Consider the following 26,353-nt stretch of genomic DNA (forward strand, 5'->3'; position numbering starts at 1 on the left):
TGTACTTGCTTTCCTTTATCTTCAGCTCATCTGCTTTGGTTTTAACATATCTTTTTGAAAAAAAGACATGTTTGTAAAGGCTATTAAGTGTTGTTTGACCTTCCTTTCCATGTAAGGACCATCCTTTCCACTGGACCCTAATGTGAAGTTAAGATCCCGAAGCCTGATTGATATATAAATATAACACAGATGGTCTAGAGATGATTCTGATGATAATTCATTTTTCAGCTAGTCGCAAAGATACTTTGATTACAGTGTGTTTAAATAATTATGACATAGTATTCAGTGTTAGTCTTGCTGGTAAGGAGCACACGGGGAAACAAGTTACACGTTATTCATGCCCAACAAAGGATGCACTGTGGTGTGACCATTTTAATTTCTAGTGCTAGATTAGAAACATAGTATTTTAAAGTATGTCATAGAGTAAGGTAAATACATTAGGCATAGACTGAATAAAAAGTTAAATACATAGTTTTTGGGCATAAATATTTGTTTTGGAAAGTATTTGTTACTATATGAAAGAAGCCAGTATGCTTGAATTCAGATTTAACTTTGCATGCCAATCGTTAAAAAGTCACACGCTTGTTTTCATGTTTATATGAGTCCTGGTTATAATATAGTTTATCTTCTGTAAGAATTTTGAATGACAGTACTGAGAAAAAAGTAAATAACATTAATGAGATTTAGTTAGAAAACATATTCTGTCTTTGCATCATTTGTTCACACCCATTGGCTATAGTAAGCAATGTTTACTGAATATGTTGGTGGCAATTAGCTGGTTACACAACACAAGCACTTACATAAAGTAAAACAGTATGTTAAAGAAAATCATACCAATACTTCTTAAAGCAGTGTTCCAAGCAAGCATATTTTAAAATTTAACATTGTCTACTCCATAAGTAATTATCTCTCAAATATCTCTCCTTTTTTTTTTTTTTTTGGTCTGTTTTTACAATAGAATAATTGACCATCTAGACGGAGTTCGTTTGTTATGGTCATTGTTGAAAAATCCTAATCCAGATATTCAAGCAAGTGCAGCCTGGGCTATTTGTCCTTGCATTGATAATGCTAAGGTAAGAAAGTATTTAAAGGAATAGTTTTGTTATATATATCCCATATCTAACTTTTGTATTTGGATGATTTACAGCAGTACTTTGCTGTTTGCTTTTTACACTCTCTTCATTTCATTCTGATAACTGCTTACTAAAACGATGTATACACGTCTCAAAAGTGAATAGTCCTCCATCTAGCACTCATTATAGCATTCTGGTTTGCCTTCACAGTGCTTACTGTATTTGCAAAATATATTTTGATAACTTAACCAGGACCTAAACTGTTCCCAAATAAAGCATGCTGAAAATCTGATAATGCTGAAAACAGATTTTTTTCTCACTCACAGGCTATGAATAACAGAGATAGTTGTGGTTGTTCTTCACTATGAGGTACTTCAGCTATGTTCTCAAGAGACCATCATTTGATTTCAGAGCGTATTTCAGACTTGGTGCCAATGTAATCCTTAGATTTTCTGCTCAGACTGCCAACAAAAAGTGCCAGTTGTGAATAGTGGTTGTTATGCAGGTCAGTTGTACGCAGAAGACTGAGCTATTAATTTGTTTCATGTCAGTTTCTAAATAGAGATAAAAGTTTCTAAATAGAGATAAGTATAATCTGTAAGTCATCTGCAGTGTATTCTTACCACTGACTGACCTATGGTAAAAATGAATGGGGAAGGTTTTGTTTCCCATTAGGAGTTTCTTAGAATACTAAGTAGTCTGTTATCCATAATCCCAGTACAGTAATATCTTCCATTTCTAATTTACCTCCATATTTAATGCAACTTTTGCATCTTCTCTCTACTGTACCACAAATATTTATTCTTCTATGTGTCATTTGAGATCCTGACTATGTAAAGAATGGAAATTCCTTCAAAGTGCTGGATATTGTTTGCAGGCAGTGTTTCCTATTTGAAACTGAACACTGTAAGGTTGCTTTTAATTTATATAGATGGATGGTTGTAGATATATGGATGAAAGTATTGTAAGAACATTTGGTCTTGATTTTTATAACTTAAGCATTTTCTGTTTCTTCACAGTGATTTTTAAAATGCAGCTTCCTTGCCATGTTTCAGAAATGCTGGTTATCTTCCCCACACACACATTTTTTTTAATATACACTGTAGTATAATAATTTTTTTTTTTGTTACCAAATGGGGTGTATACATTTCTGCTCAGTCAAGATATGACTATACCTTCATCTCTCTTGAACAATAATCCTATGTAACTGAATGTTAAAATATTAGTTGATCTCAGTACTGAGGTAATACTTACTATGTGTAAGACTCTGCAACCTGTAGTGCCAGAGTAGAACTGCACATTTCTAGAGCTTCCACTAAAAGCTCAATCAAGGCCAGCTACTGAAATTATAGACTACATGGATTTTTGTCTTAGGTTTTACTTTTTATTCCCTGGGGGTATTTGATGAGTGTAAGCTATGTACATCTTTAGTGTAACTATCCTCTTGGCTGCCTGCCCTAATGCTAATCTGTGACCCCACAAAGAGTTCTTTGTGTGAGACGAAGGCAAAGTGGTACACTGAAGCAAACCTACCAATAATACCCTTTCTTCTGTCACTGAATGGAAAGAAACATGTATAAAGCAGTGATTATAGCCACACTGTGGAAGTGCAGTAACTATTTCTATTTGAACAACATTTTGATTTTTTTTATTCAAAGTTAATAATATTCAAGAACTTATGCGATCTTCCAAGAAGCACAGTTTGGTTTATGCAGTGCTTGATTCAAAAGCAATAATAAGTTTATGACTTTAAAAGGTTTATGTGCATTCTGGCTTTTCCAAGCCTGTACTTGGGACAGTAAACCGTGTTTCAAATAGCTGTGATCTTGGAATCTGAATTTGCTTTCATTTTGTGTTCTTTTCTTTTGTGGAAGTTGTAGTGGTTCTCTTTTGTAATGTGGAGGTTCATTGATATAATAGAACTTGTTAGTAGTATCGGAGACAAATTTTTCCTACAATATATTACAGCATCCATTTTCTGCAGACATTTTCTGCACTTACGAATACTTAAGTCTAACATAAAGGTTAATTTCTATAATATTTATAAAATCTTAGAAGATAATTGATCATAATGGTAGGGCTGTTGCCATAGTATGTATGTGATTCTCTATCAAGCATTTACCATAATCTGTTTCAGATTAGAAAGTCTACCATTTCTGTTTTACCGTTTGAAGGGTAAGAGTCACAAAAGTCCAAGACTTGAATTCTCAAGATGTTTAGGTGCTACCTGGTTGTGAGCTTTTGAGTCTAACTAGTCTGCCTGCTGTTAGATAAGAAGTTAAATTTGAAAAGGGAACAGAATCCAAGTTCCAATAACTCTAGACTATATATGTCAAGAGTTACAGTATGGTAGCTGGTTCAAAGTACTTCCCATAGCATAGAATCGTATCAATACGGTATAGGTAAAGAACATTTTTTTGTTACAGCAGTACGATACAGGCTAGTGATATTTGGTCCATGACAGATCTGAGACTTTTTTAACAGAGGCCTGGGAAGAGTTGAGGGATGTTGCCCGGGAAGCTAGGGACCAAGTTAGGAAAGCTGAGGCACAGTTAGAATTAAAATTGGCTAGGGATATTAAGGATAACAGGAAGGGATTATACAGGTACATAGCAAATAAACAGCAGACTAGGGAGAATGTAGGCCCCCTCAGGAGCCTCTCGGGAGAACTGGCTACACAGGACTTGGAGAAGGCTGAGGTTCTGAATGACTTCTTTGCCTCGGTCTTCACTGGCAAAGGCTCTGACCACACCAACCAAGTCTTGGAAGGCAGAAGCAGGGACTGTGAGAATGAAGACCTTGGGCCCACTGTAGGAGAGGATCTGGTTCAAGACCATCTTAAGAACCTGAACGTGCACAAGTCCATGGGTCCAGATGAAATCCATCCACGGGTCCTGAAGGAGCTGGCGAATGAAGTTGCTAAGCCACTGGCCATTATCTTTGAGAAATCATGGCAGTCAGGTGAAATTCCCGATGACTGGGAAAAGGGAAATATAATCCCCATTTTCAAGAAGGGGAAAATGGATGACCCGGGTAATTGCAGAGCAGTCAGTCTCACCTCTGTGCCTGGCAAAATCTTGGAGCAGATTCTCCTGGAAGGCATGCTAAGGCACATGAAAAACAACAAGGTGCTTGGTGACAGCCAGCGTGGCTTCACTAAGGGGAAATCCTGCCTGACCAATTCGGTGGCCTTCTATGATGGGGCTACGGAACTGATGGGCAGGGGTAGAGGAGTTTGATGTCATCTACCTGGCCTTGTGCAAAGCGTTCGACACTGTCCCGCACGACATCCTTGTCTCTAAATTGGAGAGACATCAGTTTGATGGATGGACCACTCGGTGGATAAAGAACTGGCTGGATGGCCACCCACAAAGTTTTGTGGTCAATGGCTCAATGTCCAGCTGGAGACCTGTAATGAGTGGCATGCCTCAGGGATCGGTGTTGGGACCGGTCTTGTTCAACATCCTCATCGCTGACATGGACAGTGGGATTGAGTGCGCCCTCAGCAAGTTTGCCGATGACAGCAAGCTGTGTGGTTCGGTTGATACCCTGGAGGGAAGGAATGCATCCAGAGGGACCTTAACACACTTGTGAGGTGGGCTGATGCCAACCTTATGAAGTTTAACCATGCCAAGTGCAAGGTCCTACACCTGGGTCAGAGCAATGCCAGGCACAGCTACAGGTTGGGCAGAGAAGAGATTCAGAGCAGCCCTGCGGAGAAAGACTTGGGGGTGTCGGTCGATGAGAAACTGAATATGGGCCGGCTTCAGTGTGCGCTCACAGCCCAGAAAGCCAACCGTATCCTGGGCTGCATCAAGAGGAGTGTGACCAGCAGGTCGAAAGAGGTGATGCTGCCCCTCTATTCTGCTCTTGCGAGACCTCACTTGGAGTACTGTGTGCAATTCTGGTGTCCTGAGCCTAAGAAGGACATGGAACTGTTGGAACCAGTCCAGAGGAGGGCCACGAGGATGATCAGGGGACTGGAGCACCTCCCGTATGAAGAGAGGCTGGGAAAGTTGGGGCTGTTCAGCCTGGAGAAGAGAAGGCTGCATGGAGACCTCATAGCAGCCTTCCAGTATCTGAAGGAGGGGCTATAGGGATGCTGGGGATGGACTCTTCATTAGGGACTGTATTGATAGGACAAGGGGTAATGGGTTCAAACTTTAACAGGGGAAGTTTAGATTGGATGTAAGGAAGAAATTCTTTCCTGTGAGGGTGGTGAGGCATTGGAATGGGTTGCCCAGAGAAGTTGTGAATGCTCCATCCCTGGCAGTTTTCAAGACCAGGTTGGAAGGAGCCTTGGGTGACATGGTTAAATGTGAGGTGTCCCTGCCCATGCAGGGAGGTTGGAACTAGATGATCTTAAGGTCCTTTCCAACCCTAACTATTCTATGATTCTATATGCATAACATAGCAGAGCTTTCTGTTGCATTCTGTTCAGTTCCATTCGACTCTCTTCTGTTCTTGTCCATTCCATTTTATTGCCTCCCCTTCCCTGCACTCACAAGTTGTACAATGAGGAGATCCTCATTTACCTGAAATGCCAAGGGAATTTTGGCTCCAAAACCACTTTCAAAGACACAGCTCAGAACGGTTACAGGTAGAAAGAGTATTTGATTTATTTCTAAATAAAGTGATTTGATTTAGTTTAGCTTAGTTAATTGTAGTCTGGTTTAGCTTAGACCCTTCAGTTTAGCTGGAAAAACCCTCCCTTGCAGCCTGACAAAGGAAAGCCAGGGCAGGAGCGGTGCCGTGGTGGTGCGAGAGCAGTGCAAGGAAGAACCCAGCCAGAAAGGGCCAGGGAAGAGCTGACGAGGGCTGATGCTCAGTACTCCAGAGGACAGCAGCGAGTCCCGGGGCCACGCTGGGGCCACCCTGGGAGTCCAGAAGGCTGCCTCCCCCCAGATGCGGGGCACGAGGGCCACCTGCGTGGAGCACGAGCAGCTGCCTTTGGGACACCATGACCCAAAGGAGCCCCGTGAAGGGGCTGTGCTCGGCTGCAGAGGAAGGCAAAAAACCCCAGGGACGCTTGCTAGTCCAGCCTGGGGGGAAAAAAGCACTTCCCTCCCCCAGCTGCAGGACACGAGGGGCCGCCTTCGTGGAGCATGAGCACCAGGCGATAACGCAGCCAGAATGGACCGAGGAGCCCTGACAAGGGGTCATGCTCAGTGCTCAGAGGAAGGCAAAAAACCCCCGGGGACCGGTGCCAATCTGCCCCGGGGGAAAATTCCTTCCTGACCCCAGTGCTGGCGGTCGGCTACTCCCTGAGCATGTGAGCAAGACCTGCTCCCGCTCCACACGCTGGTTACGCCTCTAAGGGGACAAGGGGACACTGGCACTGCTTTTTCTGCTTCCACCTGAAGCCGTCTCAGGGGCTTCCAACAGCAGCAAAATGCCATTGGCCTGATGAATCCTCGAAGCACGAATCCTTCCTGTGCTTGACACTGGAGGAGGGCACTGAGCCACCTGTGCATCCTTTTTCTTCTGGCTACTGCCACTCTCTCCCCAGGAGGTGAGGACGGCGAGCTCCCTGACAACCAAAGCAGGATCCCTCGATGATGCTTTGAGCGTGGCCCCTCCAGGAGCTGGAACCGCAGCAAAGAACCTCCTGCAGCTTCGCAGCTTCAAGTGTTCCTTCCCTCAGTCCCCCTCTCACCTAATTCCCTGCTGCCCAGCAGATGAGGACGGCGAGCTCCCCAGTGACTAGAGGCAGGATTTCCATCCATCCATCCATCCATAGATCCGATGACCTTTGAGTGTGGCCCCTCCAGAAGCTGGAACCGCAGCACAGAACCTCCTGCAGCTTCACAGCTTCAAGTGTTCCCTCCCTTAGTCCCCCCCTCACCTAATACCCTGGTGCCCAGGAGATGAGGATGGCAAGCTCCTCAGTGACTGAGGCAGGATTTCCATCCATCCATCCATCCATCCATCCATAGATCCGATGAGGTTTGAGCGTAGTCCCTCCAGGAGCTGGAACCGCAGCACAGAACCTCCTGCAGCTTCGTGCAGCTTCAAGTGTTCCCTCCCTTAGTCCCCCCCTCACCTAATACCCTGGTGCCCAGGAGATGAGGACGGCAAGCTCCCCAGTGACTGAGGCAGGATTTCCATCCATCCATCCATAGATCCGATGAGCTTTGAGCGTGGCCCCTCCAGGAGCTGGAACCACAGCACAGAACCTCCTGCAGCTTCGTGCAGCTTCAAGGGTTGCCCCCATCAACCCCCTTTCCCCTTCCAGTAATTCCCCCGGTGCCCCAAGGACTGCCTCTCGGATGCCCTCCGCCTGCCAGCTCTGTCCTGGTGGCAGCACCGGGCACTCTGGCAGTGGGGCAGGGGAGGGCGCTGGACTCATACTGCCCCGGAGCATTGTGATGCTGCGTGGCCGGGTGCCGGCACTATGACACGGGGGTGACGGGGCCCCTGCAGCCCTGCCCACCGCAGCCCTGCTGCTGCTGCTGCCCCTTCACCCAGCATCCCTTGGAGAAAGGCCTTTGTCCTGCTGGCCCTGAGGCAGCGCCTGTGCCCAGGAGGCCCAGGGGATGTCCCTGCCCATGGTGGCCACACACTGGGCATCGCCGCGGGGTGTCCCTCTAAATAAATCTGTATGTTCATACTGTATCCGTAAAGGCTTTTATACCACGTACAGTCATGGGAGTGTGGCGATCCCAAAGCGGAAAGGAAAGGGGTTTGGGTTCCATCTGCATGAACTTGGCAGAAACGTAGAGAGCATGCAGCATTTCCTCACCATTCCTTATCAATACACCAATTGGCATTTGCTACTACACTGCCTATGGTGAGGTCTTCTTGGAAAGGAGAGTTCAAGAAATCTCTTCTGCGTTTGTTACGCAGGGTAACGTTTGTAGCAGAGGGTGTTTAGATATTTGGTTGTGTTTGTTAACATTCATGTGTCTAGTTTGGGCATTTACCTCTTGTACTACTACTTGAATGCAATACCTTACTGTCTGCTGCCTAATTCCACGTTCTCGAAAGCTCAACAAAGTGTTTTGATCCCAGTTCGGTTTAAACTGTCTGGGCCGAGCAGGTTTTCCCTGCAACACTCATGAAACACAAGTAAGTGACTCAGTTCTGTAGGATAGTATTAAAACCCTCGGGGAAGTATCATGTAAGAAGAACATGGAACTAGGAGAGGATCTGGTTTGAGACCATCTTAAGAACCTGAACGTGCACAAGTCCATGGGACCTGATGAAATCCACCCGCGGGTCCTGAAGGAGCTTGCGAATGAAGTTGCTAAGTCACTGGCCATAATATTTGAGAAATCATGGCAGTCAGGTGAAATTCCCAACGACTGGAAAAAGGGAAATATAACCCCCATTTTCAAGAAGGGGAAAATGGATGACCCGGGGAACTACAGAGCAGTCAGTCTCACCTCTGTGCCTGGCAAAATCTTGGAGCAGATTCTCCTGGAAGGCATGCTAAGGCACATGAAGAACAGCAAGGTGCTTGGTGACAGCCAGCATGGCTTCACTAAGGGGAAATCCTGCCTGACCTTGGTGGCCTTCTGTGATGGGGCTACAGAACTGATGGATGGGGTAGAGCAGTTGATGTTATCTACCTTGCCTTGTGCAAAGCATTCGACACTGTCCCACACGACATCCTTGTCTCTAAATTGGAGAGACATCAGTTTGATGGATGGACCACTCAGTGGATAAAGAACTGGCTGGATGGCCGCACGCAAAGTGTTGTGGTCAATGGCTCAATGTCCAGCTGGAGACCAGTAACAAGTGGTGTCCCTCAGGGATCGGTGTTGGGACCGGTCTTGTTCAACATCTTTTTCAGTGACATGGACAGTGGGATTGAGTGCGCCCTCAGCAAGTTTGCCAGTGTCAGCAAGCTGTGTGGTTCGGTTGATACCCTGGAGGGAAGGAATGCATCCAGAGGGACCTTAACACACTTGTGAGGTGGGCTGATGCCAGCCTCATGGAGTTTAACCATGCCAAGTGCAAGGTCCTACACCTGGGTCAGAGCAATGCCAGGCACAGCTACAGGTTGGGCAGAGAAGAGATTCAGAGCATCTCTGCAGAGAAGGACTTGGGGGTGTTGGTTGATGAGAAACTGAACATGAGCTGGCTTCAGTGTGTGCTCACAGCCCAGGAAGGCAGCTGTCTCCTGGGCTGCATCAAAAGGAGCGTGACCAGCAGGTCGAAGGAGGTGATCCTGCCCCTCTACTCTGCTCTTGCGAGACCTCACTTGGAGTACTGTGTGCAATTCTGGTGTCCTGAGCCTAAGAAGGACATGGAACTGTTGGAACCAGTCCAGAGAAGGGCCACGAGGATAATCAGGGGACTGGAGCACCTCTCATATGAAGAGAGGCTGGGAAAGTTGGGGCTGTTCAGCCTGGAGAAGGCTGCATGGAGACCTCATAGCAGCCTTCCAGTATCTGAAGGGAGCCTATAGGGATGCTGGGGATGGACTTTTCATTAGGGACTGTATTGATAGGACAAGGGGTAACGGGTTAAAACTTAAACAGGGGAAGTTTAGATTGGATGTAAGGAAGAAATTCTTTCCTGTGAGGGTGGTGAGGCATTGGAATGGGTTGCCCAGAGAAGTTGTGAATGCTCCATCCCTGGCAGTTTTTCAGACCAGGTTGGAAGGAGCCTTGGGTGACATGGTTAAATGTGAGGTGTCCCTGCCCGTGGTAGGGGGGTTGGAACTTGATGATCTTAAGGTCCTTTCCAACTGTAACTATTCTATGATTCTATAAACTGTACACTGTAGTACATAAACTGTTACAGCTCTGACAGCCATAATATTGGTTTGGTATCAGTCACCACTTCTATATGCCAGGATTATTTTTAACTGGTTTTAAACTTAAGAATTTAGTTTAGAGTGAAGACTTTATGGGTGGGCTGACAGTAATATAACTTGAGTGGTACAACTCTCCTAGGATAATTTGCACAGCACCTGTAAGTGCTACTCATGAGTTGTAGGCAAATTTCTCATTATTTTGGATAAATTAGTTCATACATTTCTTTAAAATATAAAACTTAAATAGACAAGGATGTCATTTATTCAAAGAGATTATCTTAATAGGAGCAGTTTCTTATTAATTAGTTCCTTACTTCCAAAAGTAAGTTCCTTACTTCCAAAAGGAAAAGTTACTACTGCAGGCACATGGTAATGACAAAGTGTAAGTGCACTGTCCAAGAAACACAAATGATTATGAAAAATGGCTAAGAAAAGTCTACTCAAGTCTGTTGATGTTGGAACAGCAGTATTTGGTTATGATGCTTCTTTGAAAAACAGTATTTATAATGTTCTCGCAATGTACGTCAGCCCAAACAGAAAAATGTACAGAAACTCTACAAAGATGTTATTTGGGCTATTATAAAATTCATCCAAAGGCATAGTGCCAATACGAGGAGTACTGCCAACTTGAGTTTGTATGAAAATACCTATTTCCTCACAGAGTAACCTTTAAATAGAATGTCTCAAAATAAATTGAAGAAAAAGGAAAAAGGAAAAGTAAAAGAGAAAAAGGAGAAAAAGAGAAAGAAAGAGAAAAAGTTGTAAGGGTTATTTTCCATCCCCATATTTATTAGTTTTGGGTACAAACATTAGGTTAGGAATGGTAATGTCAGGTGTCATATTTTTTTCTGTCTTTTGTTGGTGCTTGTGTATCAGCTTTCAACTTCCAGAGTTTCAGTTTTAGCTTTTATTATAGCTACAACTGTGAAGGCTCTCTTAAAGAACTTCCAGAAGCCAGTTACATATAAAGTCTATCAAAATAATTTAACAATCTGAGACTGGGGATTTGTAAGAAGAGAAAGAGAAAGTTACTCTCTTTTCTTAAAATGTACTTGTAAGATGACATCTCATGCTTTTCTGACCAAGCATGAGTCTCCCTCCACCTTCCAAATTACTGCATCCCTTTCAGCTCTGCAGTGGAATTTCATGGGTGTGATGAAGGATGATCAGCTATTTAAAACTGTCCTTATATTTCCTACATGTGGGGAAAAACAATGTCCATGATGACACAAAATAAAAAAAAAAAAAGCCCAGAATCAAAACTAAAGTAGATTTAAGAGGGAAGGGTCATGAGATGGGTATGTGTGGAGGTCAAGTAGCCTTCATTACTGCAGAAGTATTATATACTGAGGAAGTGATTTCTACTGGAGCCAGCAATCTGGAGTTAACCTGTGGGTGGAAAATATGCTGCTGATGACCCATGCTTATTTAGGATTCTTACACAGGTTTTGCTTGTTATGGAAATTTTAACATAACCAAATGTATAAAACCACAGAGAATATTTCTCTACTAAAAATAACAAAGAGATATAGTTGAACTTGGAAATTCTTCCGATATTTAACAAATAGTAAAATTATTTGCTGTTTTAGATAAATTAAGATGTTTTGTTTACACATTTTGCTAATTTAAAACTGTAGTGTGCAAGGATCAGTCATGCCCATAATGCACACACTGTTGTTCATTTGTTTTATATTTTAAAAATTTTACTTAAATAGTACCAATACATTTTTGTCTATGTACCATTCTTTGGTTAAGCCTATAATGTCAAAATTCCCTACTTGAATACGTACAGCATTTTCCAGTTTCTTTGTTTTCCTTGCTATGCTTCTTGCAATTCTATACAGAAACCTTGGCACCTCAAACTCAGTGCTCTTACTACTCTCTTTCTATTTTCCTATTTGTTTTCTCTAGACATTAGCATTTTTAACATCAGTCAGACCTACTTCTTTATATTTGGTCTAATTTTTATGCAGTTGTTAATCCCTGATATCTGGATGTTGACTTTCCAAATGGTTAAGCATTTGTTATGAACTAAACTTCAAAAGAGTACTATAAGAGATGGAAAAAAGGCCCCTCAGGCCTTCCAGAGCCCCAGAGTCCTTGGAGATTTAGGAAGCCCGGGAAGCCGGACCTGGCTTCATGACTCAATTGCTGGCTGCCTTTCTTGCCAGCATACATGCAAAACCAGCCTATCCAATGATTCTCGACACAGCCTGCCTAGTTTCATGAACCAACTATCAGGAGTCGTTTTGGGCCTCCTATAGACACATTACCCTGGAGATCCTGAATGGACTGACATAAATTGCCCTGAGGTGCTTAGTGTCTACAAATATAGGAGTCCAGTTCCTGTAAAATGCATAACCTGAAAGCTGAGAAGCAAAGGGAAACTAAAAACGTAACCCATATCTTTTTCATTGGGGAGCCTCAGGTCTTAAGTTCCATACAAAGCAGCTGCCTGAGAGCTTGGAGACCATAAGAAGCCAAAAAGCTTAGGAGCTCCTGGAGACCTGGCTTTCCAGCTGTTTGGCAGCCCATCAGGCAAGAAGTCAGTGATTCTGTGAAAACCAGAAGCCAAACAGCCTGGCAGGCTACTCACCAGCCATCTGGCTGACAAGAGAAAAGATGAAGAGACACGTTGGTAATTTAGCCTGCCTTTCTGCCTGGTTTCTGTCAAAACTTTTCAAGAAGTCGTTGTATTCTTATGGAAGGTTTTGGTTCCATTCCATTAGCATTTTCTGATGGAATACTGTTCCACTGGAAAATATTTGACCAGCTTTCCTTGCAGTTAGTTTATAATAGCTACACATGCTGGTCAACAGCTTGTCATGTAGCTTCTGTACTTTTAAATTATACTCGCTAATTGGATTTTAAACACCTGTAAAAAGTTTAAACCCCCTCCTCCTCCCATTTTTTCTTTTTCATCTTTTTCTTTCTTCTCCATCTCACTTTTTCCCTATCTTTACCCTCTCACTTGCCACATGGGACTTCCATAGATTTTAAGGCAAGAAAAGAGCACAGGAATCGTTGTGTCTCATTTGCTGCATAACATAAACCAGAAAATTTGAAGCAATCATTTTATCTAGCACAGAAGCTTTTGATTGAACTATAACATATTTTATACTTCATGCTTGTTCAGATTCTGAGTGGTCTGTAATGGTAAGTGGTATATTATGATATGATTGCTTTCTTATATACCACTCAAATTTATGGAACAATGCCAGAGTTACAAGGACACAAAGAATAATTGTTATAACAGTTTATTAGTTTGTACTGCCACTGCAGTGATTGTTTACCTAGCCTGTCCTCAGAACATTCCAGTATTGCTGTCTTGCATCTCTACAATATTAAGCTACATACGTGTCCTCTCCTAGTGACCAGCTTTACTGGAGACACTGTGATGTTGTTCAGTTTGAGGGTGTAAACAGAAGCAGGTCAGAAGTTTTTGAGTCTATAATGTTGGTTGTCCTACACTTGATTCTAATCTTTGGCAGATGTCTGACCTACAATTCATTTTAATCTATGGTTAAAACAAAGATGTAGTGTACCAGCTTCACTCTCTAGTAATTATGGATGGTAGTGTTTAAATCTGTCTGAATTACAGTACCAAAAATAAAAATACACTTGGCAACCAGCTAAACCTGTCTAATAAGGGCATTAGACCTTTTTATATGGAGCAGTGAGGTTTTAGGGAGTGGCTCTCAGTCATGTACCCTTTTGTCCTTTACTGATCACCTTTTCCCCATAGGAAACCTTGCTAAGGAAGATCATCTCATTCTTGGAAATGTTCACTATGACCTGGAATCTGTGTAACCTGATGTTGGTGGGCATTTGGCCTGCTGGTCCATACCCCACCCTCACTTTGGGTTATAGGACTTCCTATTCTGGCAGAGACACTACCCACCTTGAGTTCCCCTAGGAATCCACTGGACCTTTGCAAACTATTGCAAAGGGCCTTTGCAAACTTTAACAGGGGAAGTTCAGGATAGATATAAAGGAGAAGTTCTTTACTGGTAGGGTGGTGAGGCACTGGAACAGACTCCCCAAAGAAGTGGTAAGTGCTCCATCCCTGGCAGTGTTCAAGGCCAGGCTGGATGGAGTCTTGGATGACAGGGTCTAATGTGTGGTGTCCCTGCGCATGTCAGGGGGTTTGGAACTAAATGATCTTAAGGTCCATTCCAACCCTAACTATTCTATTATTCTATATTAGAGGTGACTATCTCATAAACATATTAATAATTATAAGAAGAGTATTAGGCACTTATTTGGATTCAGTTCAATGCAAAACTGATGGAAACAAAGCCTAGCTTTTCCAGTAAATCAATGTTATCTGTTTCCCATGCTTCCATTATTAAAATGCTTTTCAAAATAATCTGATGCAAATCATGACATTGTCTCTACGGTGGCCTCAAAGGACTTTGATAGTAGTAGTTTCACTGCTTCTGTGAAAAAACTTAAGATTTTGGCATTTACTCAGGACTGAACTTCAATGACAGTTGAGAGGAGGGGAAGGAAATGTAGGTGTAGGCCACCAGACTGAAAAGCAAGGAAGACAATAGACAAAAGGACTATTAGAAGTTGCATGAGTGAATATGTGGACTTCTTTTTTCCCCCACCATCTTTTTAGAGAACATGCATTGCATGCTTTCTTAGGCTGTACACTTGGCTAATGGACTTTGCTTTTGTTTCTTGAAACTATGAATAACAATATACTTGCCAAGTATTTAACTATGTGGTGATCAAATCCTGAAGACCTAGGAGTAAGGAACTGTGTTCTTCTGGTCTACGGAGTAGCACTGGAGCCACGTTAAAGCTACTCTGCTTTCCCACTCTGGCTTTAGCTGCTTCAGTGAGGTGAAGAGGACAGGAAAATCCATGTTGCTTGTCTGCTGTTGTTTTCCCAACACATTGTGTTTTCCCAACACATTTTATTTTCCCAACACAGAAGAAAGTTTGTGAGATGTAGTGAGTTAGTCTCATCTTACAAGATGTTTCTTCATCTGTTCTGCTACAATGGAGGCCTCCACAGCTGTATAGACAGGAATAAAATTAGCCTTTAAATATAAATCACAACTCAACAACTGTTGTTTAAACAACTGTTGAGTTGTTTAATAAGAAAAATTAATAGAAACTTCATTATATAAATTGTGTGTTTCCTTTTTAATTGAACAACTATAATACATAAATTTATCTGTTGCATTTCTTCATTTTGAATTTTAAATTTCAGAGTGCTTTAGGGTGCTAAGTGCCTCAGTTGGGAATAGAGAATGGAAATGGACAGCTTCCTTCATTGAAGAAAACATGGTTTAAAGATGACCCTTGATAACTAAAATTATTTGCACAGCTAGACCATCACTTTTTTTAGGCAAAAGCAATTCAATTTGACAAATTAGCTTTGACACGTTAAGCTTTTTAAGACGTTCTAAGAGTGAAATACTACTTGTTTTTAGTGGAGAAACTTTCATCTTTACAAGTGGAGTATTTTAAAAAACAAACACAAAGTCTTTTTGTAATACAGTTTTTGGCTTTAAGTCTTTCATATAAAGAAACCAGTATTCACTTTGGAAAAAAACAAGAAAGGAATTCAGTTACAAAAGAATTCAGTAATTCTTTTACAAGAACTGTATGTCTCAAGTTTGAAGAATTTTATTTACTTAATGAAAATAACCACCAAAAAAAAAAAAAATAATGGCAAGAGAACTCAAAAATCCTGAATGTTTTCCTTGTATAAATACTGTGAAGATCAAATGTTTTTTCCAAATCTGTCTTTCTGCAATTATTGTAATGTTTTCTGCTCCCAATTAAGGAAAATGTGTGAAGCTTGTCTATTTTACAGTATTTCTACTCTTGGCAGAAGCTAATGTAGAAATAAGTGAAAAGGAAAATTAACTGAATTTTTTAACTGTAATAGTCATGCAGTGATTGTAGCAGGATGAGGCTGTTGTTAGCACAACAGGTAACTGTTGCCCTAAGAATTCATGCTAGATTTTTTTTTTAAACTGCTTGAGATTGCAAACTGCTCCCCTTTAATGCAATTTTTAAATAAACAGCATTTATTGTACTTTCTGAGGATAAAAACTTGCTGTCCTCTAGTTAGAAGACACAGTCATATGAAGTCACGAAAAATCCTGTTATCTCTTCCTGTCTTCTTCAGCCACTTAAAATGTAGTTAAACAAGCTGTATTTTTTTATATGTGACGCGTCAGGTTAAATATTACATTAAAAGTTGTAAAAATGATGAAGATTAAAATGAACATATTTCCTGTTAATGTGGTAAAATGCTCTTGCTCTCCCCTCCCCCCCCCCCTCCCAGTTTTTAGAAACGTTTTTATTGCTTCTCTAAATGTTTGTGTTTGGCTTCTTATTTTGTTTATCTCAGGAAATATCATTGTTAAAACAGAAGTATTCAGCCTATCATTAACACACGCACTCAGATATGTACAATAACATTATCTGTTTTATTGCTTATTAGTGATTTTATCAACATTTTTATCTATGAAGGGTGTTTCTTAGGCTTTATTCTTAACATACCATTTTTTTTTCCTGCCTAACTAAAGCTGATTAGCCTTGTTAGGACAAGTAAGAAGTAAGGTTTTGTCACAACAGATACGGGGAGAAAAGAAATTACCTAAATTCACTAAATGTATTTTCTTTTTCTTTCAAGTTGTTGTTTGTATAGCTATATATGAAGATGTACTCTAAGATTTTCAAAATACTGAAGTTTGTTGAATAACTTCATATGTAACGTGTAGCCAGTATCAGGTTGGAAATGGAACACTTTCGCCTTCAATTGCAATAGCAAAATCATGTTATTACCTAATAGCAAACAACCCAGACTTTGAAACAATGCCATTTACATATCTGCAGTGAGGTTTAAGGACTACAGGTAAATATGAATGCTTAACACACACTAATAGCCTGAAATGCCAAACTCTTTGTGTTTAGAACACAACTTACTACTGCATTTAGAACACAACAATTAATTTAGAAGGTGGAATTTAAAGATTGTATTTTTACATGTGTGAAACAAAGAAGTAAAAAAATATTTCCAAAGACAAGTTTTATATGATTTTCTTCTCTTATGTTACAAAAATAAGTATACATGAAAATGTCTGAGAGTTTCTGGGAACTAAAATCACAGAAAGTACTTTAGGTTTTATAGTATGAACAGCTATATGATCATTAATAAAAGAATACGCAAAGAACATAGATTCAGAAGAATTAAATCCACACCTCTGCAATTACAGGCAGAACTTCATATAATTTCTTCTTTAAACAGCTTTAAAGTATGACAATTTACATAGTAATAAATACACATCTTCCAGTAAAAAAAAAGAAAAACCAACCAAACCACCCAAAATCCCCCCAAAAACACACCCCACACACACCCCCCCCACCAAAGTGAGTATGTGGTTTTGCTAAATGATGCCAGAAAGATTGCATTTGTTGTTTAAATTTCTTTGGGGGAAAAAAAAAAATTGTACATAACATCATGGATTTTAAAGCTCTCATTTCAGTCCAACTTTCTTTTCATTGTTCTTCAAATTTCTTGCTTCTTTGTTTTTCTTTTTGTCTTAAACAGACCACCAGACTACACCCACAATCACATTTGGGAAACTTTCCTGACATGTGGTTTCTGCAGTTTCCCTCTGCTTTTCATCACTGTTTGAAGGTTCTGTCCTTGTGTTTAGCTGTTTTCACAGATGATTATTGACACTCTTTTCTTTTACTTACTGCTGAATTGTTTATATATTATTCCATCAGTTTAATTGGACTGTACTCCTTTATAAAATGTGGAAAATATAAGCTTGTCAGGAAAGAAGTATAACAAGTAGGGATATAAACACCTGGAAAGAAAATATGCAAGGTAGGAAAATATAAAATGTACATACTAGTTCGTGAAGATGGGATACAGATTATTCTATCTCTTCATGAAACATCTTTCAAGAGCATGAATAATACACAGATATCTGAACCATGCAGAAAAGCAGAATCATTTTAATATATAGCAGGGCCCCTTTCAGCTCTTAAAAGTTTACCTGTTGAACAGAAGCCTTTCTCATTTGTTGAGGTGTTATTTAGACACAAGGTAATGAACACGTCTGTAGTAAGTTTTAAGGAATTGAGTTAAATGTAAAATACCTTATTTTTTTTCCTTCTCCTGTATCTAGTCATGTAACCCTCTATCCCTCTAATATGTATAGGTAAGAAATTTCTGTGTAGCAATCTTTTCTGAGACCCGTTATCCACCACTTTTGGTCAAATTTTACTATTTCAAGACAGACATGAAAACTGATTCTGAGAAATATTGTTTTTATTCAAGTGATTGTAGATACATTTACATTGTGGTATGCATGCGCTAACAATGACAGATAAACATTTATGCTAGCGTATTCATGGGAAACACTGTAAGCCCACCTCCCTTTACATGTAGTTCACATGGTAGTAGATGTGGCAGAGCATTGCCTTTCCTTCTCTGTTTCTCTCAGCCGCTTTTCTGAGTCACAAACCTGTATTGTCCTTCTGCATAACCATTTAGATTTCTAGAAGGACCTCTGGTATATGTTCATTGTGGGTTTTATAGGACTTCAGCATGAAGTTTGCTCTTGGGTACTACTCTTTTTCCACATGGTTCAGCTTCTGGTTTTGACCCTCACACTGTATGGCTTTAACCTCTCCCTTCCAATCTCAAGAATTGCACTGCCTGTGGTGGAAAATATTTTGTTCTTGATGGGCCTACCCACTGCTTGTCCCTTCTATGAGAAAGAAACATCACAGCTAAGAGCTCTGTATAGCATTTAGACCCAGAACTAAAAAAGATGAACTGCATCATCTTCTGGAATTTTTGTTTACCAAGTCCATGAACAATCTGATGGATTTGCTCAGCAAAGCTAACACAATACAGTTGGACACTACTCAGTTCATAAATCAGCCCCCCAAAAGAAATAAATATGATCAAAACCATTCTTGGTTTCAGGGTCACTCCCTAGCCCTAGGAAAGTTCATACTATCCAACTCTGCACTTTCATGAAGTCCTAAGAACTTTCAGTCCGAAAGAATTTCAGGAGAGTGTCTGGCAGTTTTTATTGAAAATTTTCCTATTGACCTGTTGAAGGAAGCAGATGAAAGTAAGTCCACTTCAGACCTTCCTTTCTATCTCTGCACATTTACCATCACTGATATGCACAGGCTAAAGTTCCTTTTACAAAGTTAGTGTTAGCCATTTGGCCAGTCAGTTTTACTTTCTTTCCAGTGTAATAAGAGTTTAACACCAGGCCATCCAATGCCATCTGCAGATGTGTCACCACGGTGACACCAAGAATCTCCTCTCACCTATTCTCTATTCCTGTTTTCAATACCCTTTTGAAGGGTATGATTTGGGCTCTACTGTCGTACTTCTAGTAAATAGTTCCATAAAATTTAGATGGCCATCAAAAAACACCTGAAGTTCTTGCCCACAGTGGTTTCTGACTCGTATCTGTTTTGTAATCAGTAGTCCATGTGCTTTTCTTAAGTCTTGTGTTTTTACAGAAAACCCTAAGTTAGCCATAATTAAGTCATTTGCTAGTTTCTATATTCATTGGACAAAGTACTTCAAGAGAACCATTCATCTTTCCAGATCCACGTCTGAAAGGTTGAAAATATAGCAAAAAATGCCAGGCTGGATTATAGATTGTATAAAGAAGTCCTGATAAAACACAAATACCTATGCTTAGTATAGAGATCCACTCAACTAAAGTAACTGATAGGCCCATTCAAGTAGAAATAGTGATTTTTCCAGATGACATTGAAATACTTCATATCTTCAGGTTAGGCACTTGAAGTTTCATAGAATCATAGAATAGTTAGGGTTGGAAATGACCTTAAGATCATCTAGTTCCAACCCCCTGCCATGGACAGGGATGCCTCACCCTAGACCATGTCGCCCAAGCCTCTGTCCAACCTGGCCTTGAGCACTGCCAGGCATGGAACATTGAAAACTCTTTGGTAAGTGACTATGTAACATAATCAGTTAAGAATTTGTGCTTACTTAAGAGTTATACCCCACATACTTGTAAGGGTACATGAAGTACTGTATGCTGTATGTCACTTTATCAGGTACTGCCAGTTCCTCTTTGCTTGGGGCAATAAAATGGATTCCATACCTGTTAATTCAGTCTCACACTGCCAAAACTGCTGGTTTTCTGTTTTATCCGTTGACACATAAACATGTGCTTGATAATTTGAGTTCAATAATAAATACAAGACTGTGAGACCAGCCAGTGATCTGTCAGAACAAAGATCACTAACATAGTAGTGTTTCTCATACTAGTCTATAAGGAAGTAGTCTTATACTAAGTCTGAGGAAAGGTAGAACAGGGCAAACTTGTAGCTATGGTTTCCTCACCAGGATGCTCTTCTACCTTGAAGAAATCTGTGACTCGGGAACTTGCCAAATCAGAGAGAATACTTTTATACCGAATAACTGATACTATGATACTATTCCGCTATGAATCTGTCTAGTTAATTTTGTTAATTTAATAATGTGTGAACTTCTAACAGCCACTGCAATCCAGCTCCAAGGACTTCAATATCTCAATTATGCTTTGTTTGAAAATAACTCTGTTTTGTTCTGAACATGCCACCAGCTGATTTCATCTCATGCTCCGAGTTCTTATCCTAGAAGAGAGATCCTTGTGTGTCCTTTCCATTCTACTCAAGATTCCATACACCTCTATCATACCTCTTCTCATTTATCTTTTATTACCTTAAATGTCTTAGTTGGTTAGTCATTCCTTCTGCAGAGCAGTTCACTATCTTTGTTTATTCTCGTTGTCTCTAAGCCTTGTCTAATTTTACTATAACTTTTTCAGGTTAGAAAAGGTGGACCACATCTGCATTCTGTATTCAAGATCAGGAGTTTGTGTCCCTTAGTCGCATTTTACATTGATTGTTCATTCTCTGAGGTGCACCATGGTTCTCCCACAGTCGTCACGACTTCTGCAACCTTCCCTCTTAAATATTCCTAAATACTCATAGGCACTGATACCAGAAAATAATATTACCACTCATTTGTTTTAGCTGTCAGACTTAATATAGGAAATAGAAGACACTATGAGAGCCTAAACAGGGGTGTCTGTTGCTGCTTTAGATGTCCTAAGGTATGTGTGGCACCCGTCAGGCCAATGTAGTACAGCGGATAAGGGTGATTTGCACCATTGTGGAGTGACAGCTTGAGGCCATAAAGAATACCTTGCTTAAACATGACACTTGTGGTATCTAAAGTCACACTAGATAATCTTTATTTAGGCATTGAATTCCTGCCTAGCTGGTGGTGTTTAAGACAGTCTAACTCTTCTATGTCAACTAAAAGAGCTGTATTCTGAATTAATCATATTTCTTTGTGAACAAAGCACAGCAATAGCTGCAGTTGTGAATATATCGTGCCAGTCTCTTTTTTAACGTTTGCATGTATGTACAGATTCAATATTTAAAAATAATTTCTCTTTTCATTCTCATTAAGGATGCAGGGGAAATGGTTCGATCTTTTGTTGGTGGCTTGGAACTGGTAGTCAATTTGCTAAAATCAAAGAATAAAGAAGTTTTAGCAAGTGTATGTGGAGCCATTACAAATATAGCTAAAGATGAAGAAAATTTAGCTGTGTTAACTGATCATGGAGTTGTCCCTCTGTTGTCAAAACTAGCAAACACAGTAAGTAACATCTAAGCATATTATACTAAGTATATGAACTTCTTATGACAGATTGCATTATACCCAACTAAATGTTATGACAAAAGCTGAAGATTCTGTATCAGCTGCAAGGAAGAGCTGTATGTAGCTGATGTACTTTAGTCATGAAAACACTCTGTGGCTGGTACTGAAACTGCTTTGGAAGATGAGCTTGATTTTAATAGCCCTTGTTGCTTAGTACTGCTTTTCAGAGATGCAGCTGCTGTATGGAAAAAGCACAAAGGATCAAAAGAGCAATAAATCTGAACCATGCAAAGAGTCTCAGTGATGGGTCTGTATGTTAAATTTTAATGCTGATCTTACCTAATTTCTAGTCAGTCTAAAAGCACCTTTGAAATAATATAAAAATTCACAGCACTTCCTTTAGAGAGAATAGTAAGGGACTACTAGCTCCATGCCTTACAGCTTTCACCAGTTTTTAATTCTATTGCATAGGATGCCTTGAAGATGTTTGACAATACAATTCTGGTTTTCTAAGAAATTCTTGTTATATTATGTTGTCTTTAATGTATTAATTTTTTTTACCTTCCTCAGAACAATGACAAATTAAGACGTCACTTAGCAGAGGCCATTTCCAACTGTTGCATGTGGGGGAGAAATAGAGTTGCCTTTGGAGAGTCCAATGCTGTAGCTCCGTTAGTACGTTACCTGAGGTCAAATGATCCATCAGTTCACAGAGCTACAGCTCAGGCTTTATATCAGCTTTCAGAGGACCCCAACAACTGTATCACCATGCATGAAAATGGAGTGGTGAAGGTGAGGTGGAATTTTTTTCTTATTTAGAATTCAGATAATCAAAGGGGCTTGGTATGGTCAAGAGAAGAGATCTTTCATTTGCAATATTTCTTGAATACGGCTATGTCCTTCACATTTTCTGAACTTCATTCTAAAAATGTTTGGTCGAGTATTGAATTAGGGAACCATATTTTAGTGCTAAAGATACTATAGTTAGGTGATTGTTGGGAATGGAAATATAATGTGGACATTCACCTCTATAGTGCATGACTCTGACCCAATCAGTAATGACATCAGTCACATCAGCATTTTGTTATTCCCAAGTGACTTGTGCAAAAGAAGTTGTGTTATCTGAATGGATATTTTCCTATTATGGCAGAAAGTCACTTAGGAACAGAGAGTAACTGGGTCTGGGGACAAAGTAAGATAGAATAATACAAAGGCTTAGTTTACCAGCAGTTGTTTAAATGAATTCTGCAGGTACTTATAAAAATTCTTATTTTAGTGGTTAGTTATGAGCATTTTCTGCAAAGACCTTACTTCAGAAAGAATTTTTCTCTCAAAAAGATTTGTTTAGTGAAGTTTTATCTCCCTAGTTAAAGTCAGAAGAATTATTCCTTTGGCAGAGGAGAGATAAGGATTGTGGCCTTAGAGGTGGAGATCATAGCAGTTCTTAATTTTCATAAATTTCCTGGAAAATTCACCATCATATGGACTTTTCATTTTACTTTGTGTTCAGGTAAACATATTGAAAGTAAGAGTTGACTTACGATGTAGTGTTGTTAATGTTGAATTTATGCCTGCAGTAATGATAGTGCACTTTATTGTGAGCAGTTTCAATTCTGGCACATTGATAACATGCACAGAAAGTCTGATGATTCAGGGAAACATTCACTCTGCATGGATGACACAGTTTCTAAGAGCTTGAACAGCTCATCAGAGACTTTCTCAAAGCATCATACTTTCTGACCATTCACTGAGCAATATGTATATACATGTTTCTGTCCATGAAACCAGGAATAAAAACATAGAAAGTAATTTCAGCCAGATTCTCCTATTTCACATTTTGCCACTGCTGCAAACAATATTTGCTAATCACAAAACAACAGGTATATGCACACAGTTGTGAGAGAAAAAGCGTTCCAATTTTTTACATAGTTGTAACTGCACCCAAAATACGTTCAGTTTTCTCAAGCAAGTGTATGTGACAAAAAGGTTGGGAAATAACTGGTGTATATCAGTTGCCATGTGAAATTCTGAGTAGATAAACACGGTGATTTTGGAGGAAGTTTAGAAACACGGTTTTATAAAGTTTTTCATTCATGTTGAGTTCCACGCTCGATATTCCTATGACTGGGAATGAAACAGTGGTTATGATCTGTGACAGATGGATCAATGCTTTCTTTCTACCAAACACCAGAAAACATTTCCTCTTTCTGACGTAAAAATTCATGGCTGTGCTGGAAAAGAGATTTGTATTTTCAGAGACCCTGTAATGACATGTGGGACACTAAAAAGCAGGAGAAATTTTTAGATATCAGACTAAGGAACAGGCTTTGACCTGAATTCAAAATTGGAGATAGCTGTCCACAGACTAAGGGAGAAAAGAAATCCAGTGGGGACTGGCAGTTTATAGCCAAGATAAGTAGCAGTACCAGGCAATGTTCTTCACATTTGGAGTCTGTCACAATTACAGGGAAGAAAAAAAGGGAAAAGTCACAGACAACTGGAAGCACCCAGCCATTGCCAGGTTCTTCATAGAAACATCAGAAATTCTCTCTTAAAATGTTGCTGTTGAAAAACAACAAAGTTGTCCAGCTATAGCTGACTGCTGCTGGAGCCTTGGAACAATCAAGCTTGTTCGTGAAAAATCTCCAGCTGTCCAATAAAGAGCACAGGATTTTTTATAGGGATGATCTTTTGAGACGAATTGCGGAAAGACTGTTCTGCAAGGGACACACAGATGAGGAAGTACAACTACTTTAGTAGTGAAAAAAATTAGTCTAAACATGTTTTAAAGGAAGAATTGAAGTCATCTGAGGATCCCGAAGGAATATTTAAATAATTGTCCTAGAGACCATGTCATTGTGTCAAACTAATACTAATCACTAATACCAGTGATTCTCTGTGTTATATTTTTTCTTGGTTATATTGGCAAGCTATAAATTGGGATATGCTTCTGAAGTGAGTGAGGATAGTGGTGTGCATAGGTGTTTATGAAATTGCTCATACTATACCTTCTGAAAGGCTTCAGATATTTGAAAAGATTCAAAATACATACAAGTGAAAAGCATGAAACTGATTATCCCTGGTCATTCTTTCTTTGCAAATGAAGAAAAGATTAAAGGTAGTCTATTGTGGAAGTTAATTCCTGTTGTTGTGGAAGTTCATTTCTAATTTCTAAGTAATATTAAGGATTTGGGTTTGTGGAATATCGTTATTATTTTTGTGTGAAGAAGGCCTGAGAAGTTTGAATGGCCTCATCACCTACAGGGTTTAGGCAAGTCTTTTATTATGAAGCTAATGAGACCTCAGCCGAGAATATTAAGTAATGAAAAAAAGAAGAACAAGGGAAAATAAGCACCCACAGTCAGCCTGTGGAAGAACAAAATTCATCAAAGTCATAGTTGATCTTAACTTTAAATGTTTACATGTGGACATGCCAATCTGCAATAGTCACCCAAATTCTTAGTAACAGTCAAGGAAGAAGAATAGGTTCTTCACTGTGTTTCATCTTTTCTAATTTTGACATTTATGCAAAGGTAAAGCACCTCAGCCTCTACTGACAGTATTTTCTGATCTCCTTTGGTTATCATGGGAGTGCAGGTTCAAAGTTCAGATCTGCACAACTACAATGTAGGTATCTATGTTTAATAGGGTGAATTCCATCCCAAGGCAGTGGAGAATGTGTTTAAATGAATACACAGTCCAGTTCATTATTAGATAGAAATTACCGAATTCTGAATAATAGTGCAATAAGAAAGAGCTTTTAAAAAAATAATTTATCCTTTCTCGAGAAAAATACAGGTGAGATGCATCTATATGCTATGATGGTGATGAAACACTATCTGCCCAGCAGTAACTAAAGCACACTTTGAGCATAATCTAATGGAGCCAGATGTTTTAAATTAGTGAATCTAACTAACTTTGAATCCAGGGATTCCAGAAAAGATCTTTGGAGTATTAAGGATGTATTCCTTTCATCTAACTTTGGCCACTTTTAGGTATGGAGTTTAAAGTAGTCTACAACACCTTCTGTAGTTAATGGAAAGAGAAAAAGGATCTGCAGACTTGTCCTAGATGAAGATAGATGCCCAAGATATCTGGAAGAAACAGACTTATGACAGTGCCTAGTTTTCTCCACTGAGTCGAGAAAGGACCTGGGTGACTATCTCAGACTAAACAGCTAGCTTTCAGACAGCTGAATTTAAATTAATATCCTTCTGAATGTTGATTTTCAACAAGCTTGCTGTACAGCAGAAGTTGTAGGCCTGTGGAAGAAAGGTAATGCACCAATATTTTAAAAGCCTAAATAAGATTTAGTCAGGTACACTGGACACTATTCTTGTGATAAATAACCGTAGGTACATACATTCTAACACTAGAAGGGGTCATTTTAATGATCTAGTCTGACTAGCCTTGATCATACAAACCAGACATTGCTTCAATTTATTTCTGTTTGGAATAGAGTATATCTTTTAGAAAAACACTGACTCTTTACTTAAAAAATTCCAGCGATGGAAAATCCAATAGAGCCATCATAACTTGTTCCAGTAGTTAAATACCTTCCCCATAAAAACATTTGCACCTTATTTGTAGCCTAAGGTTTGTCTAGCTTTATCGTATGCAATTGCATGTATGATATTGTTACCAGCTTGGTAAACTGGAAAGCTCTATATTGCTGCTACTCTTATACACATTCTTATTGAGTAAGATCAAATACTTGTCACATTGTAATCTTTTTAATTAGCTAAGTAAGTGTAATCTCTGATAGAAATCTTTTAAATTCTTTAATTATATTTGTATATCAGTTCCGATTTTTATTTTTGAACT

The 26,353-nt window shown here is 39.8% G+C and overlaps 1 protein-coding gene across 1 annotated transcript in view; it reads left to right on the plus strand.

Annotated features, from left to right (window-relative positions):
- ODAD2 (outer dynein arm docking complex subunit 2) overlaps window positions 1-26,353 on the plus strand; it is a 93,563-nt gene that overhangs the window by 50,624 nt on the left and 16,586 nt on the right. Inside the window, 3 exon segments of the mRNA XM_061468186.1 lie at window positions 959-1,073; window positions 21,338-21,526; window positions 22,100-22,321. Coding sequence (XP_061324170.1) covers window positions 959-1,073; window positions 21,338-21,526; window positions 22,100-22,321 — 526 coding nt within the window.

The sequence above is a fragment of the Pezoporus flaviventris genome, unplaced genomic scaffold (assembly GCF_033815535.1).
Source record: "Pezoporus flaviventris isolate CSIRO_AGI_PZ_B2104156 unplaced genomic scaffold, CSIRO_AGI_Pfla_v1 ptg000047l, whole genome shotgun sequence".
Taxonomy (NCBI): Eukaryota; Metazoa; Chordata; class Aves; order Psittaciformes; family Psittacidae; genus Pezoporus; species Pezoporus flaviventris.